Source organism: Schistocerca americana, chromosome 7 (genome assembly GCF_021461395.2).
Source record: "Schistocerca americana isolate TAMUIC-IGC-003095 chromosome 7, iqSchAmer2.1, whole genome shotgun sequence".
NCBI classification, from domain to species: Eukaryota; Metazoa; Arthropoda; class Insecta; order Orthoptera; family Acrididae; genus Schistocerca; species Schistocerca americana.
The window spans coordinates 139,412,958-139,427,460 of record NC_060125.1 but is presented as its reverse complement, the minus strand read 5'-3'; the positions used below and the strand labels follow the sequence as shown (position 1 = coordinate 139,427,460).

The 14,503-nt window shown below is 45.6% G+C and overlaps 1 protein-coding gene across 1 annotated transcript in view; it reads right to left on the bottom strand.

Annotated features, from left to right (window-relative positions):
- The window catches only part of LOC124622799 (furin-like protease 1), a 342,484-nt gene that overhangs the window by 73,942 nt on the left and 254,039 nt on the right, over nucleotides 1–14,503 (bottom strand). Inside the window, exons 5-6 of the mRNA XM_047148591.1 lie at nucleotides 2,279–2,444; nucleotides 471–643 (exon numbers count right to left, since the gene is read on the bottom strand). Coding sequence (XP_047004547.1) covers nucleotides 471–643; nucleotides 2,279–2,444 — 339 coding nt within the window. The remainder of the gene's footprint in view (nucleotides 1–470; nucleotides 644–2,278; nucleotides 2,445–14,503) is intronic.

Below are 14,503 nucleotides of genomic sequence, written 5' to 3'. Positions count from 1 at the left end.
TGTGTGGTGAATGTCACAGGGTCCAACATTTACCGCCTGCAGAAACTTCACAATCGTCAAGATTCGCAATTGACACGGCCCAGCTCACAGCTATCTCTGTACTTACCTCGTGACGATGTCTGACTCACAACCCCATACGGCAACAGTTCGCATCACACTGTTCACCAGAAACCTGTGAGCGGCTAGTAAAAGACAGGTGCACGGACTGTATGCGCCGACGTTATTTACTTTTTGGATTGCCCTCGTACTACATGGTTTGCTCTCTGAGACCTACTGAACTTCAGTAACCAGTATTATCGTAGACATAATGATGTATAATACGTAGACTTCTTATAATTGCAGCGATGCAGTGAGCGTGAGCACCACGGACACAGTACTGTAGTAAGCAGTGACTTGTGCTCTCAGCCAGTGTCGTATGGCTGTGTAGCACAACGCTGCAGTAACGCCGGGAGGAGGTGGCCGCCACTGACCTTGGTGATTCCCTCGATGAAGGCCCTGGTCGCGAGCTCGCCGGGCCCGTCGACGGTCTTGCCGTCGTCGTCGGGCCCCCAGGAGGCGCTGTAGATGTCGATGTGCTGCGGGTTGAGCGACAGCGAGCGCGCCTCCACCGCGTCCGTCACGTCACCGTCCAGCATACGCACGCCTGCAACAGAGTTGGCGACCGTGACAGGAGCACTGACAAGTGGCTAGCTGCCTAGTTGCAGGGCCCTTCTGTGGGTGAAGCGGCACTTGGAAACAGTTTCATTAGCTTTCATTCTACACTCAACAGTTCCTTGAACACAATCCACCAAGCTATGCAAAACTTTATTTAAATTAACTCTATGTGGCGAGAGATCATTCCTGAAGCGCATGAAAAGACCAAAATAAACTATTTCCTTTACACACTTGTGTCAGAATATTTTCACTTAAATATAGGAGAATTTTAGTAGAGCAAATATGTTACAACACTACACAAAGTATCCTGATTACGCAAAATAAGAAAAATAAAAAAAATTGCAAAAGAATTAAGCAATTGTCTCGTCGGTTTCTCCCCCATTAGCAGAGCCAGAGAAAGGCTGTTGAAAGCAAACACTTGCAAAATTACGAATTGTCACGAAACTTTAATACGCTTTTTGAGTTAGACGTCTTAAAACTATTACAGCTGCAACACAATGTGTTAACATCACCTGTATGTAGTACTTCAGATAGGACGACAGTAGTGGCTGTAACAGTGCCAGAAGACACGGTGGGAAACCGACTTTTCCTCTTAGAAGACGGCATAATTTTGTAGACGATGCATAGTTTTTAGCAGATTGGAGGTGGGTCAGGTTGGAATAGGGTTGCCTAGGACAGTGAAATCGGGGCGGACGAGTTTCTAGGTGACTGGCCTGTTTTCACAACCCAGAGGCAGGAAGATAGTGACAGTCAAAGAATTTCGGGAACAGAGTTCCGAATGCTTGTCAATTTCCTGTCACATATACATAGCAGAAATAGAAATCTGGCGAAATAATCTCTTCAGGTGTGTCAGAGGAGTAATAAAATATCTTCGGAAATTTGATCGTTAATAATTAGTGCGAGACGGTTCTTTTCGGATAAGAAGGGAATTGCAGTATCGAGGGCATACTCGGACAATAAGAAACATGTTAGTTCTGAGCTAATACTGTCCACATTTGGAGAGTTCGACCATTCTGCCTGGAATCAAAACAAGGCAGAGCAGGTAAAGAGAAGAGCAGTAAGAACGCTCTCGAGAAACCTGTGGAGAGGAGGGAGACTGCGGCTCCAGACAGCGCCAGCAGAGGGCAAGGGAAGAAGGCCTAAACAGACTGCGGTTTACGGGGCCAGGAGAATAAGTGTCCTGTCAAATTACGATGTTTCTGAGACAGTTACTCGAATTCTGGGGAGCATGAAAAAGTTTGCAGGTGTTAATCAGCACTCAATTTGATCCGCAGCCCATGAGACATGGGCTCTGTCTCTGAGGCTTCCGACCAGAGTGCAATGTTTTAGGCCTACTATTGTACCGAAAAGAGCAGCTATCGGATGTGATACCTATCGCACAGCCTCATGTAGCGTCTGCATCTCCTCTCCTCTCCACACAGCACTCCACTCCTCTTTCATTTCGTCCTCAGCCAACACCCCGGACTCTTTCATACCCCAGGATTGCAATGCGCGCGATCACCCCCACGCTAATTGCGGGAGCATTACGGATCGGTTCGCGCGGCACCTCACTAAGGCAGAGACTAGCTCGCCTCGCGCTGGCAGCGCCGTGCGCTCTCAGCTGGCGCCTCTAGGCCGGACTCACCGCCGACACGGGCGCCGAATGCGACGCCGACGGCGCACTCGGAGTTGTTGGCCACGGCAGCGACCTCGCCGGCGCAGCGCGTGCCGTGCCGGTTGGTATCGATGAGGTCGTAGCGCGGCGTCGGGTCCTCGTCGTGGTTGTTGACGTCGTAGCTCGCCTGCGGGTCCTGCAACACAGGGGCGAGCAGCCGGTGCCAGTCAGACGAACACAACAGAGCAGCTGCTGCCACATTGCTCGTCTACTGTAGAGTATCGCTCCCACGCAGTTGCAATAAATATCCCATCGACTGTGCTAGTGCTTCTACTTGGCGTGTCGGACTTCACTCTGGAAATATCAAAGCTAAAAAAAAAAAAAAAGAACCCTACAGATTACGATATTAGTGCTACATTATCGGAGACTCTTCGGTGATCTGAATATCCGTGGTCTCCTGTCTCCCTGGAATAGGACGCACAACAAGAACATTGCGAACGATTAGTGGGGAAGGCATACGGAACAGTTTCAGCATTCACGATGGTTCTATCATACTGTGGCGCATCTATAAAGGTAACTGCATACATGAAGCTAGGTGACATACTTTAGATAATCGGTGCACTATATTACTTTCTCTCCAACACTTTGACATGAAAACGTCTACTCGTTCGTCGAACTTGCAAGTCTGTCAAAATACCACCAGATCTGAATAGTTACTAACTACAAGACTAATACAGTAAAGTCTTGACAATTCTATGTGAACACGACCGGGATCACTTTGATCTATTGGCACCTCGGACTCTCGAAATTTGTGTGGAAGAAAGGAATAATATTATTTTGAAAAGAATACATGTGCCTAAATATGAACTTTATTATAAAAAAGGTTTACATAGGTATTTACATTGGCAGAACAAAGTTAATCTGCTTCTCAAATAGTGGTGGAGTGTTTTCGTTTGGTGCAACTTGGAATGGTTCTTTATTTACGTGACCATTACGGTACTCCAACCTCAGTTCTCGATATCACTAATATCGTACTGCTTTTCTGCGAAGTAACAGATATATTTTTGTGACAAAATTCACATTTGGTTTTATTAATGTATAGGTACTCCATTGTATCGATATATTACAGTGATATCGTTCTTGTGTGTATTCATTTCTGTGAGACTGTCATAATCTTTGTCTTCCTTGTAACCGTTTTGGCGCGAATGCGCCCAGAGCAGTCTTTGTTTCACTTTGCAGAAGTTAAGTTGTTATTTCGCTTTGTAAAAGAACAGTCAAGCCTTGCGTTTGGTTAAAGTGGAAATTAAATATATGAAGATTGATACAAAACTGTTTTCTTGATGATGTGACAATTAAGCAGAAGTATATGTGAATTTACAAGAAGTTTAATAAATATGTGGATCGTGAACACCAAGTCAAAAGTTACTTCTACCATACCATTGTTCTGATCTGGGATTGTTTGATCATTAAGAATTTCCTGAAAAACGCATTTGTAAGGTCTTCAAATATTGCTAAAATACAGATCTGGACCTTTTAGCAGTCAAAGTGGAATCACCCTAGAATCAACAAGATGAGCCATAACGACTTCGACGAAATCTACGTGGGAATCCATTCAAGATAAGTGCCAAATTACTGATTTTTTTACAGTGACCTCATTATTTCCATTCTGACAATACCATCCACAGTCAATAACTTTGTTGTTGCCATATAAAGCGAACATATGCTGCGTGAGCAACATTATTAATCCGATTTCTAACCTACTTTGCAAGTAGTGGTATTGTTAGAAGCTGCAACGTTTCCGCCAGGCAATATAACGCCACCGTCTGAAGAGCGGGATGTCTGAAGTTGGTGTCGCATCAAGCTGTTGTTCCACGCTGAGCATAGCGGCGGCCTCAGGTGCTGCGTAGTCACCGATGTGACTCATGAACGGCTCAGTCTCGGTCTGATCATCCTCATTATTCTCACACTGCGTTGGGAGGACAACCATGTGTTAGAGAAGAACGAAGAAATGGTCCAAGCAGGCTGAAATTTATTTGTTGTCTGTGCTGTCAGCAAATTCCGACCATCGGTCATTTTCAGGCATTTATCACAAGCCTCATGCTTCACATCATATTTGAGTAAGTAGCCAGTACATATGTAAAGGTACACATCGTTTTCCTGTGCATATGCACCGAAGTTTCACTTACGTGTATTACTAACGGACGTAATCATGTGCACTGTGTGCACATTTGGATAATATTTGTGCTACACGTGAACCTCAAAACGATGTGTGGCTGCCTGTACATATGTACTGGCTATTTAGTCAAATATGGTGTGAGGCTTAAGGATTGTTACAGGTGCTTGAAAACGACCGACGGTCGAAATTGGCTAATAGCGCAGAAAAAAATAGATTACAGCCTGTTTGGGTCATATTTTCATTCTTAAAACATTTCGAGGCTATGAACCACCACAAGAACAAAATTCTAACATTATTATAGAAGAGTCTGTAACTTCCAACTGTGGTCTGAATTTAAGAACTCAGTTATTTCCACATTTTCTGCTTCTCCACATTCTGACAAACTTCTGATTGAATTACACAAGGGGCGATTGTCCTCATCGCCAAAATCATCGGCTTATGTGTCAGGCCTACTTTCCTGTACAATTTTTGTCCATTAATCAAGAACTGCGTTTGAAGTAGTCTCGCTCAAGACTGAATGATCCAGTACACCGGGAGAAGCGCCTGGGTCGCGTCATTGATACACACATAACCAAGGGGAGTGAGTGATTCTAAGGTGTTATGCTACTGGTAGGGGGGAAACGAATCCAAGATTGATACACTGTATAGCAGATCTTTTTTTTATGAGGCTTGGATTTATGGAAATCTCGTAATACGGAGACTCGAAATATCGAGACTTTACTGCAGTGCGTAAACTACGGTGGAGCCCACAACGAATAGATCATTTCTGTATCTGTCTGTCGGACTTGTTTTGCCGGTTACTTCATCATACCAAAATAGGCACATGCGTATGATCCATGATTCTCACAAAATGGCTTTGAGTAAAGTTATAAATTGGAGTAGTGTGGAGCGCATTTGGCTGGGACATTGATTGGGATGTCAGTGTGAAGAGTTTGCGAAGCACTACTAGGACACAGAGTGAGACATTAAAAATAGCCACAAGAAAATAAATGAAAATCGATACTAGTTAGAAAATTACAAATTACTAAAAGATGTCGACTCATACGACTCGCAAATATACTCACAATCCTACGAGTAGAAAATGCAAGCCACAGGAAAGATAGCGTTGAAAGCAAACCAAAAAGCTTACAAAATGCGGTGCAGTGCAGTGTCGGAAAGGATATGAAAATACGACGCAAAGCGATTTCGTAGCTGGCCCATCGCCATACAGCGGCCAGAGACGCTCCAAATCTGTGATTTGTGTTTTCTGTAATCATTACGCCTCTCTGTGTAGCCATTGTATTAAAGAGACTGATGATTAATTTACATAATAATACGGAGCATTTGTTATGATTTTATCCTGACGTTTTCACGAAAAATACGCGGCATGGACCCGAACATTATTTTTTTTCCCCGAAGAGTAGAGTGCGCTCTTTCATATCCTAACCAGAGTACAGCACCGTTACTCTCAGCCAAATTCCAAGGGAGCTGGTAATGGCGTAGTGGTTGTGGGGAGGGAAAAGTCTCTAATTAGCAAATTTGGCAGGGAATTACCTGCTTCGGCATTTTCGTTGGTATCTGCCGGGAGATTAGAGTTATTTTCACTTTATTTCTGAGACGGTATGTAGGAAGTATGAAACCTAACTGCGTGTTTTGGTATCTGTCTGTAAAACAATGCTCCATCCCGGAAACTGCTGCTGTGCGATTTGGAATCTCTATCCAGTTCCGCGTGCAGCTCAAAAAAATACTTGCGTGGGGAGACGTAGGGGAGCCCTGCTGGAGTCAATCTCTCGCGTCCCGCAGGTGCCTACGGCCTGTTATTCACTGTCCTAAAAATATTGCCTTATTTGATATACTATATATTCTCAGCCTTATTGAGATCGGCTTCGTTGTTCGTCGTTAGTCTCGGACTTTCTTTTATTTCTTATTGGCGCAATACCCACATTAGTAAACTGTTTATATGGCAGCTACTGACACCGTGGCCACATAAGTGATGAATGTGACAGGGTGTATCCTGAGAATATCATTATGCCGAACACAACTGACTACTTCATATATTTACATCGCTCTAACCTCATTTACAGTGTAAGCCCAGAGCTTTTTCTGGCGGTACAATGCTCAAATAAGCTACGGGAATGCGACAACCACCGATATTTCGTCATGGGACCACGCTGTTATTTTCAATGCAAAACTGCAGCAGGAAAACGCTGTGCAAGCAAATATAAAACATCGGTTTGCAGAAAAATTCCGCAAACACACACGCACACACACACACACACACACACACACACACACACACACACACACACACACACACTGTAAACACTAGCGGCACCACACCAACCAAATATGACCGACGCCAGAACTTATCCATAGTGAAAATTACTCGACATCAAGTGAGGTAGCATTAACTCTGTCCCTCCGTTTCTGACAAGTGAGAGAGCGGCACTGCACGCATACAGAAACCTCCATCTGTATTTACAAGGTTATTTGCGAAATTAATTTCATCTGCTTCCTTAATAACACTATTCCAGTAGCTGGAAGTGCAGGCTACAACCTCCATGTTGTTATTCGAACATTCAATAGGATATCCGGTTCCACGGCAGTGGTCAGCAGTTGCCTATTTCTCGGCTGTTGTAAGCATATGACACCTTTAGGCAGAATATACCGGTCTTCCACGGTTCTGATAGTCTGACCAATATACGACATGCCACAACGAACAAACAAGATGGTTCCAACAGGTGACGTTTCGTCAGACTGGATATAGTGAAAAATAGATCAGGGCTGCGTTACACTATCGACCAACCGTTCACCGGGTGACTGATGATAATAGCCCGCTGGCACGGGGTTTCTATTTTACACAAGGAGCATTTCTGATAAAACTGGTCGTATTTTGCGTAAATACACTCCTGGAAATTGAAATAAGAACACCGTGAATTCATTGTCCCAGGAAGGGGACACTTTATTGACACAGTCCTGGGGTCAGATACATCACATGATCACACTGACAGAACCACAGGCACATAGACACAGGCAACAGAGCATGCACAATGTCGGCACTAGTACAGTGTATATCCACCTTTCGCAGCAATGCAGGCTGCTATTCTCCCATGGAGACGATCGTAGAGATGCTGGATGTAGTCCTGTGGAACGGCTTGCCATGCCATTTCCACCTGGCGCCTCAGTTGGACCAGCGTTCGTGCTGGACGTGCAGACCGCGTGAGACGACGCTTCATCCAGTCTCAAACATGCTCAATGGGGGACAGATCCGGAGATCTTGCTGGCCAGGGTAGTTGACTTACACCTTCTAGAGCACGTTGGGTGGCACGGGATACATGCGGACGTCCATTGTCCTGTTGGAACAGCAAGTTCCCTTGCCGGTCTAGGAATGGTAGAACGATGGGTTCGATGACGGTTTGGATGTACCGTGCACTATTCAGTGTCCCCTCGACGATCACCAGTGGTGTACGGCCAGTGTAGGAGATCGCTCCCCACACCATGATGCCGGGTGTTGGCCCTGTGTGCCTCGGTCGTATGCAGTCCTGATTGTGGCGCTCACCTGCACGGCGCCAAACACGCATACGACCATCATTGGCACCAAGGCAGAAGCGACTCTCATCGCTGAAGACGACACGTCTCCATTCGTCCCTCCATTCACGCCTGTCGCGACACCACTGGAGGCGAGCTGCACGATGTTGGGGCGTGAGCGGAAGACGGCCTAACGGTGTGCGGGACCGTAGCCCAGCTTCATGGAGACGGTTGCGAATGGTCCTCGCCGATACCCCAGGAGCAACAGTGTCCCTAATTTGCTGGGAAGTGGCGGTGTGGTCCCCTACGGCACTGCGTGGGATCCTACGGTCTTGGCGTGCATCCGTGCGTCGCTGCGGTCCGGTCCCAGGTCGACGGGCACGTGCACCTTCCGCCGACCACTGGCGACAACATCGATGTACTGTGGAGACCTCACGCCCCACGTGTTGAGCAATTCGGCGGTACGTCCACCCGGCCTCCCGCATGCCCACTATACGCCCTCGCTCAAAGTCCGTCAACTGCACGTACGGTTCACGTCCACGCTGTCGCAGCATGCTACCAGTGTTAAAGACTGCGATGGAGCTCCGTATGCCACGGCAAACTGGCTGACACTGACGGCGGCGGTGCACAAATGCTGCGCAGCTAGCGCCATTCGACGGCCAACACCGCGGTTCCTGGTGTGTCCGCTGTGCCGTCCGTGTGATCACTGCTTGTACAGCCCTCTCGCAGTGTCCGGAGCAAGTATGGTGTTTCTGACACACCGGTGTCAATGTGTTCTTTTTTCCATTTCCAGGAGTGTATGATGTGAAATTCGTTTTCCGACCTCCATCTACGATTACGGTCCTTTTAGGTTCCTACGAACGTTCTTGGTTAGTGTAAGGCGGGTGCCTTCGTTGGTGTGGCGAAGCTACTGTTTACGGTGTGTGTGTGTGTGTGTGTGTGTGTGTGTGTGTGTGTGTGTGTGTGTGTGTGTGTGTGTTGTGTGTGTTTCTTATCTTTCCGGGATTGTTCTGCAAACCTAGGTTTTTACATCCTCGCACAGCGCTTTCCTGCTGTGGTTTTGCCTTGAAAATGAGAGGGTGGTCGCCTGTCGATATGTAGGCAGTTGTATAAGAAGTCACCCGGCTGCGTTCTCGTAAGTTATTTGAACACATTTACAATGTCCACATAATATCAATTACGAAAAAGGGTTTTAGAACGGCGCCTACCGTTCAGTTCTTGAGCATAATTCATAAGGGACGGCCGAACAGCTAAAGCTTTCCTGCAGTCCGGATTCGTCACAGCAATGGGAGGTAGACGTAGCAGCAGACGAAGAAGGTGTTTAGAGGCGCGCTGCTATGTTAGTAGCAAGAGAGTATATTGTACGCTTAAGTACGACATAGATGGGCCTGAAACTTTCAGTGAAAATACTGGGAGAATGGTCATGCTTCTCTCTGGAAATTGTATTGGTTAAGTTTAGAGAAGCGATATTCGGGATAAATTGTCCGACACATATCTCGCGTATGAACGAGAATGGGATAAGGGAAATTGTGATCGGTAGCAAGAGATGTGGTCTTTCTTCCTTCACCCCACATGTATGGAATAATACAGCAGCTCAGCAGTATGGCGCCTCGCACCGTCTATTGACTTGTTGAGCACACATGACGTAACGCTTTCCTACTACACTGCCGTCTATGATCACACCGCTGAAGGTGGACAGTGCGAGGTTCAGTACAGAAATTACTCACCTTGCTTTTCTGATGGTTTAAAGCAGCCCATCATTTTTACTCAATCGTTAATCAGATCGCACCAAAAGATATTTCGTCGAAAGGAAGCAGTTGTGAGACCTGTCTTATGGAATAGTTATTTCTTGAAGAGTAATAATCATTCACAGCTTCGAGGTCATGTCTCCTGTGCTTAACAACATTGCTGAGATCGTGTGGACCACTTCAGCCTGTAGTATGTTAACCAGTCGTATTTGTCACTTTCCTACGGCAGATGTAGGAAATTCAGAGAGAGATGAAAGTACCGTCGCGCCTTTCTACGTGATTCTTCAACCCAACTTTAACATGAAGAATATCTGTACTATGTGGGTGCCACAACTCCTTGGCTTAGGACGAGGGGGAAAGGTTCTCAATAAGCTCTCTGATCTAAGGGGCCCAAGCTCAGTTTATCGCTGATATGTTACAAAAATGAATATACGGTACCCGTCTATCAACAAATGGCACCTGCGAAAATATAGGCGAAGAAATATGTAGTTCGAGTAGTAAACGGGTTCTGGGTGTCAGAGAGAAGGAAGGAAGACTGCTGTTTAACATTATGTCGATGAAGGTCATCAGTGTTCGGAAACAGGGGAGGACAGAAAAGGAAATCGCATTTGCTCTGAGTAGCTTTGGAGAAACCATTGTAAACTTCGACCAGGTCGGCCAGCCACATACGCGTCCGTTCTGTCACAGCAATTCGCCGAGCCTTGTTTGTTGGGTTCAGGCTGTCGTTCTACCCGCAATATTTTCTCAATGGTCTCGCCTTCTGCTGCGAGACATACCATCGGATTCAAGAAGCTGTATGCTTAAACTCTCCGTTAACTATTTAAGAAACAAATAAACCGAAAGAGTTCCTAGCAACAGAAAAACCAACAACTGAAACGCTGATTCACTGCGTTGCGCTGTTGTCTGTATACCACGAGAGAGCACAAAATGGGGACGAAGTGGATCCTAGTCCCATTATTTTCCCATAGCCATTCTTATCACCTATTGAAGTTCCTAATATAACGGATTACTATCACATCTGTATAGTGTCTCGCATAATAACGATAAGACTTGAATAAAAATTATTTCCAAAATCCGAATTTCGTGGACCTCTAACCCGAGCGCGCTTAATTATCTGCACTGACTAGTTCCAAGCACTTTTATTCTTCTTAGTGGAACAACCTGTATCAACTCATCTGTAGGTCCTTGAATTTTATAGAACCTGAGACGGAGCTATTACCGCCGACTACAGATTATTGTGATACTACGCGATTGCTCTGGCATTTTAGTGAATAGTCACCACTTGCTACTATTAATAATCACTGAGATATTTCATGGAGCTATGGTCCTCTATTTTGTTACACCAAACGTCACTGCCAGCACATCTGCTTGAACAGCATAGTCCCTTCCCGATTGTGCTATTGTGCTATTTTGCCATGGCCATGCGCTATATTACCTCACATTTTGCAATTTTGGGACAAGCTTAATTTCGATATTTGACACTGTCATATCACTGTATTCCTATTTTAATTCACAACCAAAGTCTCATGTCATGTAAGAACACAAGTAACTCTTCTCCTTCTCCTCCTCCTCCTCCTCCTCCTCCTCCTCCTCCTCCTCCTCGCCGCGCAGGATTAGCCGAGCAGTCTAAGGCGCTGCAGTCATGGACTGTGCGGCTGGTCCCGGCGGAGGTTCGAGTCCTCCCTCGGGCATGGGTGTGTGTGTTTGTCCTTAGGATAATTTAGGTTAAGTATTGTGTAAGCTTAGGGACTGATGACCTTAGCAGTTAAGTCCCATAAGATTTCACACACATTTGAACATTTTTCCACCTCCTCCTCCTCCTCAGCGTTAATCTTATCTATTACGGGCTCTGCTTACTCGACATTTGACAAAATTATTGTATTCTTCACTGCCGCATGATCTACCTGCAGCGATAACCGTCAGTTACCTCCGAGATGGACGCCGCGTCCGCTACCTATTTGTGAATTGTACCTACTTTGTTCTATGTGTGAACCTATTTTAACTGTTTGTGTATCGTATTTTATGAGGCGTAAATTGGGGGTCAGCCCTGAAATTACCTAAACGAGCGTAGGAAATCCCCTAAAAACCGCAACAAGGCACGCCGGTGCACCAACCACAGTCTTTAATCCATCGTGCGCATTCGATCCTTTCCTGCCTGACCTCATTCCACAAGTAATTGCGCTGCTATATGCATGTTTTAAGTATTATGGAAGACATAAAAGTTGCGAGTAATAGTGTACTTCTTACAACTTAATTCTGCACTCGACGTATATCCCTCTTTTTATGTCTATTTACACTCAACACCGGAAAGAATTTTAATCCTACAATGTTAATAATTTGCTGCTGTCTTCGCTCATTTTTCTAGTAACGGCTCCCAATAATATAATTCTTCGCTTATTATTTATGAGATACCGTTTCGTATTTCATCTGTGCAGTCAGCTTTTCTGCGTCGATGAGATAAACGTACTTTTTAGATTTCCAGGTGATTGCAGTTCCTTCAACCAGTTTTCCCATCACCTTGACTCCATCACTGCCCGTGACATTCAGATTCTCTATCGTGTTGCTCAATTGTAGCGCAATGTCTGATATCGACTGTTTTTTTTACGTAAGAGAAATTAGCGGTGCGTGCTCTATATGAAAGTCACGTGTTTCAACTACTATCGAGAACGGCACAGTTATCAATAAACATTCGACACACAGGGAGCTAATAGACCGTAATACGCACGCGTGAGGCGGCAGATAAATAATTACCATGAGATATTACCGGTACACGCGCTGTATTTCATCCACACAAAAATAAACCAATAAAAGGCCTTAATTAGTGATTATTGCAATTAGGCCATATGTACAAAGAGATAAAAGTTCGGCGTATAATTAGGTCGACAACGACGCGCGGAGGTTTTTCATTGTTAAACCTATTTATCAGCAAGTGCGGACATAATACGTATACCGTATCGCGGAGGAATCAGTAGAAATTAGATCACATTTTTAGAGGTAAAAGACACAATTAAAATTTCCTAATGAAATGAAACCAACGTCTGAATAAATAACCAGTTTACGTGGATTCTGACACAAAATGTCGCTAATCTGTAAGTAAGAAAGCACAGAAAGTAGCATAGGACGGTGTGAGGTGGCGGTATCTTGAATATGGAAACTGTGGTGTCACTGCCAGACACCACACTTGCTAGGTGGTAACCTTTAAATCGGCCGCGGTCCGCAGTATACGTCGGACCAGCGTGTCGCCATTGTCAGTGATTGCAGACCGAGCGCCGCAACACGGCAGGTCTAGTCTAGAGAGACTCCTTAGCACTCGCCCCAGTTGTACAGCCGACTTTGCTAGAGATGCTTCAGTGACTACATACGCTCCCATTTGCAGAGACGACAGTTTAGCATAGCCTTCAGCTACGTCATTTGCTACGACCTAGCAAGGCGCCATATTCAGTTACTATGTCTTCTGAACAGATAATATTGTGACTCATGTACCGTCAAGAGCGACGTTCATCATTAATGGATTAAAGTTAAGTATCAAACTAATTATGTCCGCTTTCTGATTTCTCATTTCTTGTTATGTTCCAGACCTCGCGACAGCCTGCGTGAGCTAAAACGCGTGCAATTCGGTCTCTATTCGTAACACGGTGTTGGCTCTTCAGCCAACACAGCAGAAACAGATGGCATCATCACCAGCAGGGTGTCCTGATCATCGACGAATTGGGTGCTTCACACCTACCCTACGTACGCTCTGATTCTACGATACCCATTTAGAGGCCATCTAATGACTGTAACTATGCACACGCCTTCTCTTTGCCCCACATGCATCCCTAATCTCCATGTTTCTGTGTCTTCCAAAAGCACACAGCTCAAAACATCTAACAAGTTTTTTTCTCAGTTGCTTGTTAAGATTATGAGATAGTAGCTTCTCCTTCTCCTTCTCCTTCTTCTTCGTCTTCTTCCTCTTCTACTCCTCCTCCTCCTCCACCTCCTCCTCCTCCTCTTTTTTCACCTTTCTGTTGGATGTTTGCTTAGTCACTAAAGTTCTGATTTTTTTCCTTGCACGTGTATCTTCCTTTAGTTATAGGTGCCTACGGATCTGAAATATTTTATTTATTCCATTGTGTCTTGTCCTATTCATATGATTCTCTTTCTTCTATCTGTACCAGTGACCAAAGTCTTGATTTCCTAGTTAAATAAGGGAGATAACATTTCTGGAGCAATGGCACAATTTAATAAAATGTGAGCAGAGGGCCAGACGCCCCCACAACACGGCCCCGTCATCCGCGGGCGGCTAGCTCGCAGCTCCGTATCGCTGAGTTGCCTATCGCGCAGGGGCGCGGGCGGTCTGCCCACGGCGCGGACACAATGGGAGCGGCCGGCTAATGATAATGAGCCCAGCTGGGAAGTCCGGCGGACCGTGGCGCATTGTGTGCCACCTGCGGCTGCAGCCGCGCGCAAACATTGCTCGGGCGGGCCTGCGAGTCCACTTGAAACCGCGCTGGTGCGGTTTTTTTTAATGGACGGATACTAGTCGCCTCGCTCTCGTTTGCGACGTCCACTTGGCGCCTAGCGTGAAAAACACTTGTTTTTGTATTCTGCTTGAGTGTGTACGGTCCACACCAGGGTAGACCAACAACGGTTATCTTGCGTGCACAAAGGAGTGCAGCGCAAATGTTCGCGAAATAACTGATTCCTGTAAGAATGTAATCGAAGTGCTGGAAAACCAGCTGTGTAGCCAAAAACCTACCCGTAAAATTTAGAGAAATAATAGTAAGTGACACAATAAAGACAAACGTAATAAAAATGGTTCAAATGGCTCTGAGCACTATGGGA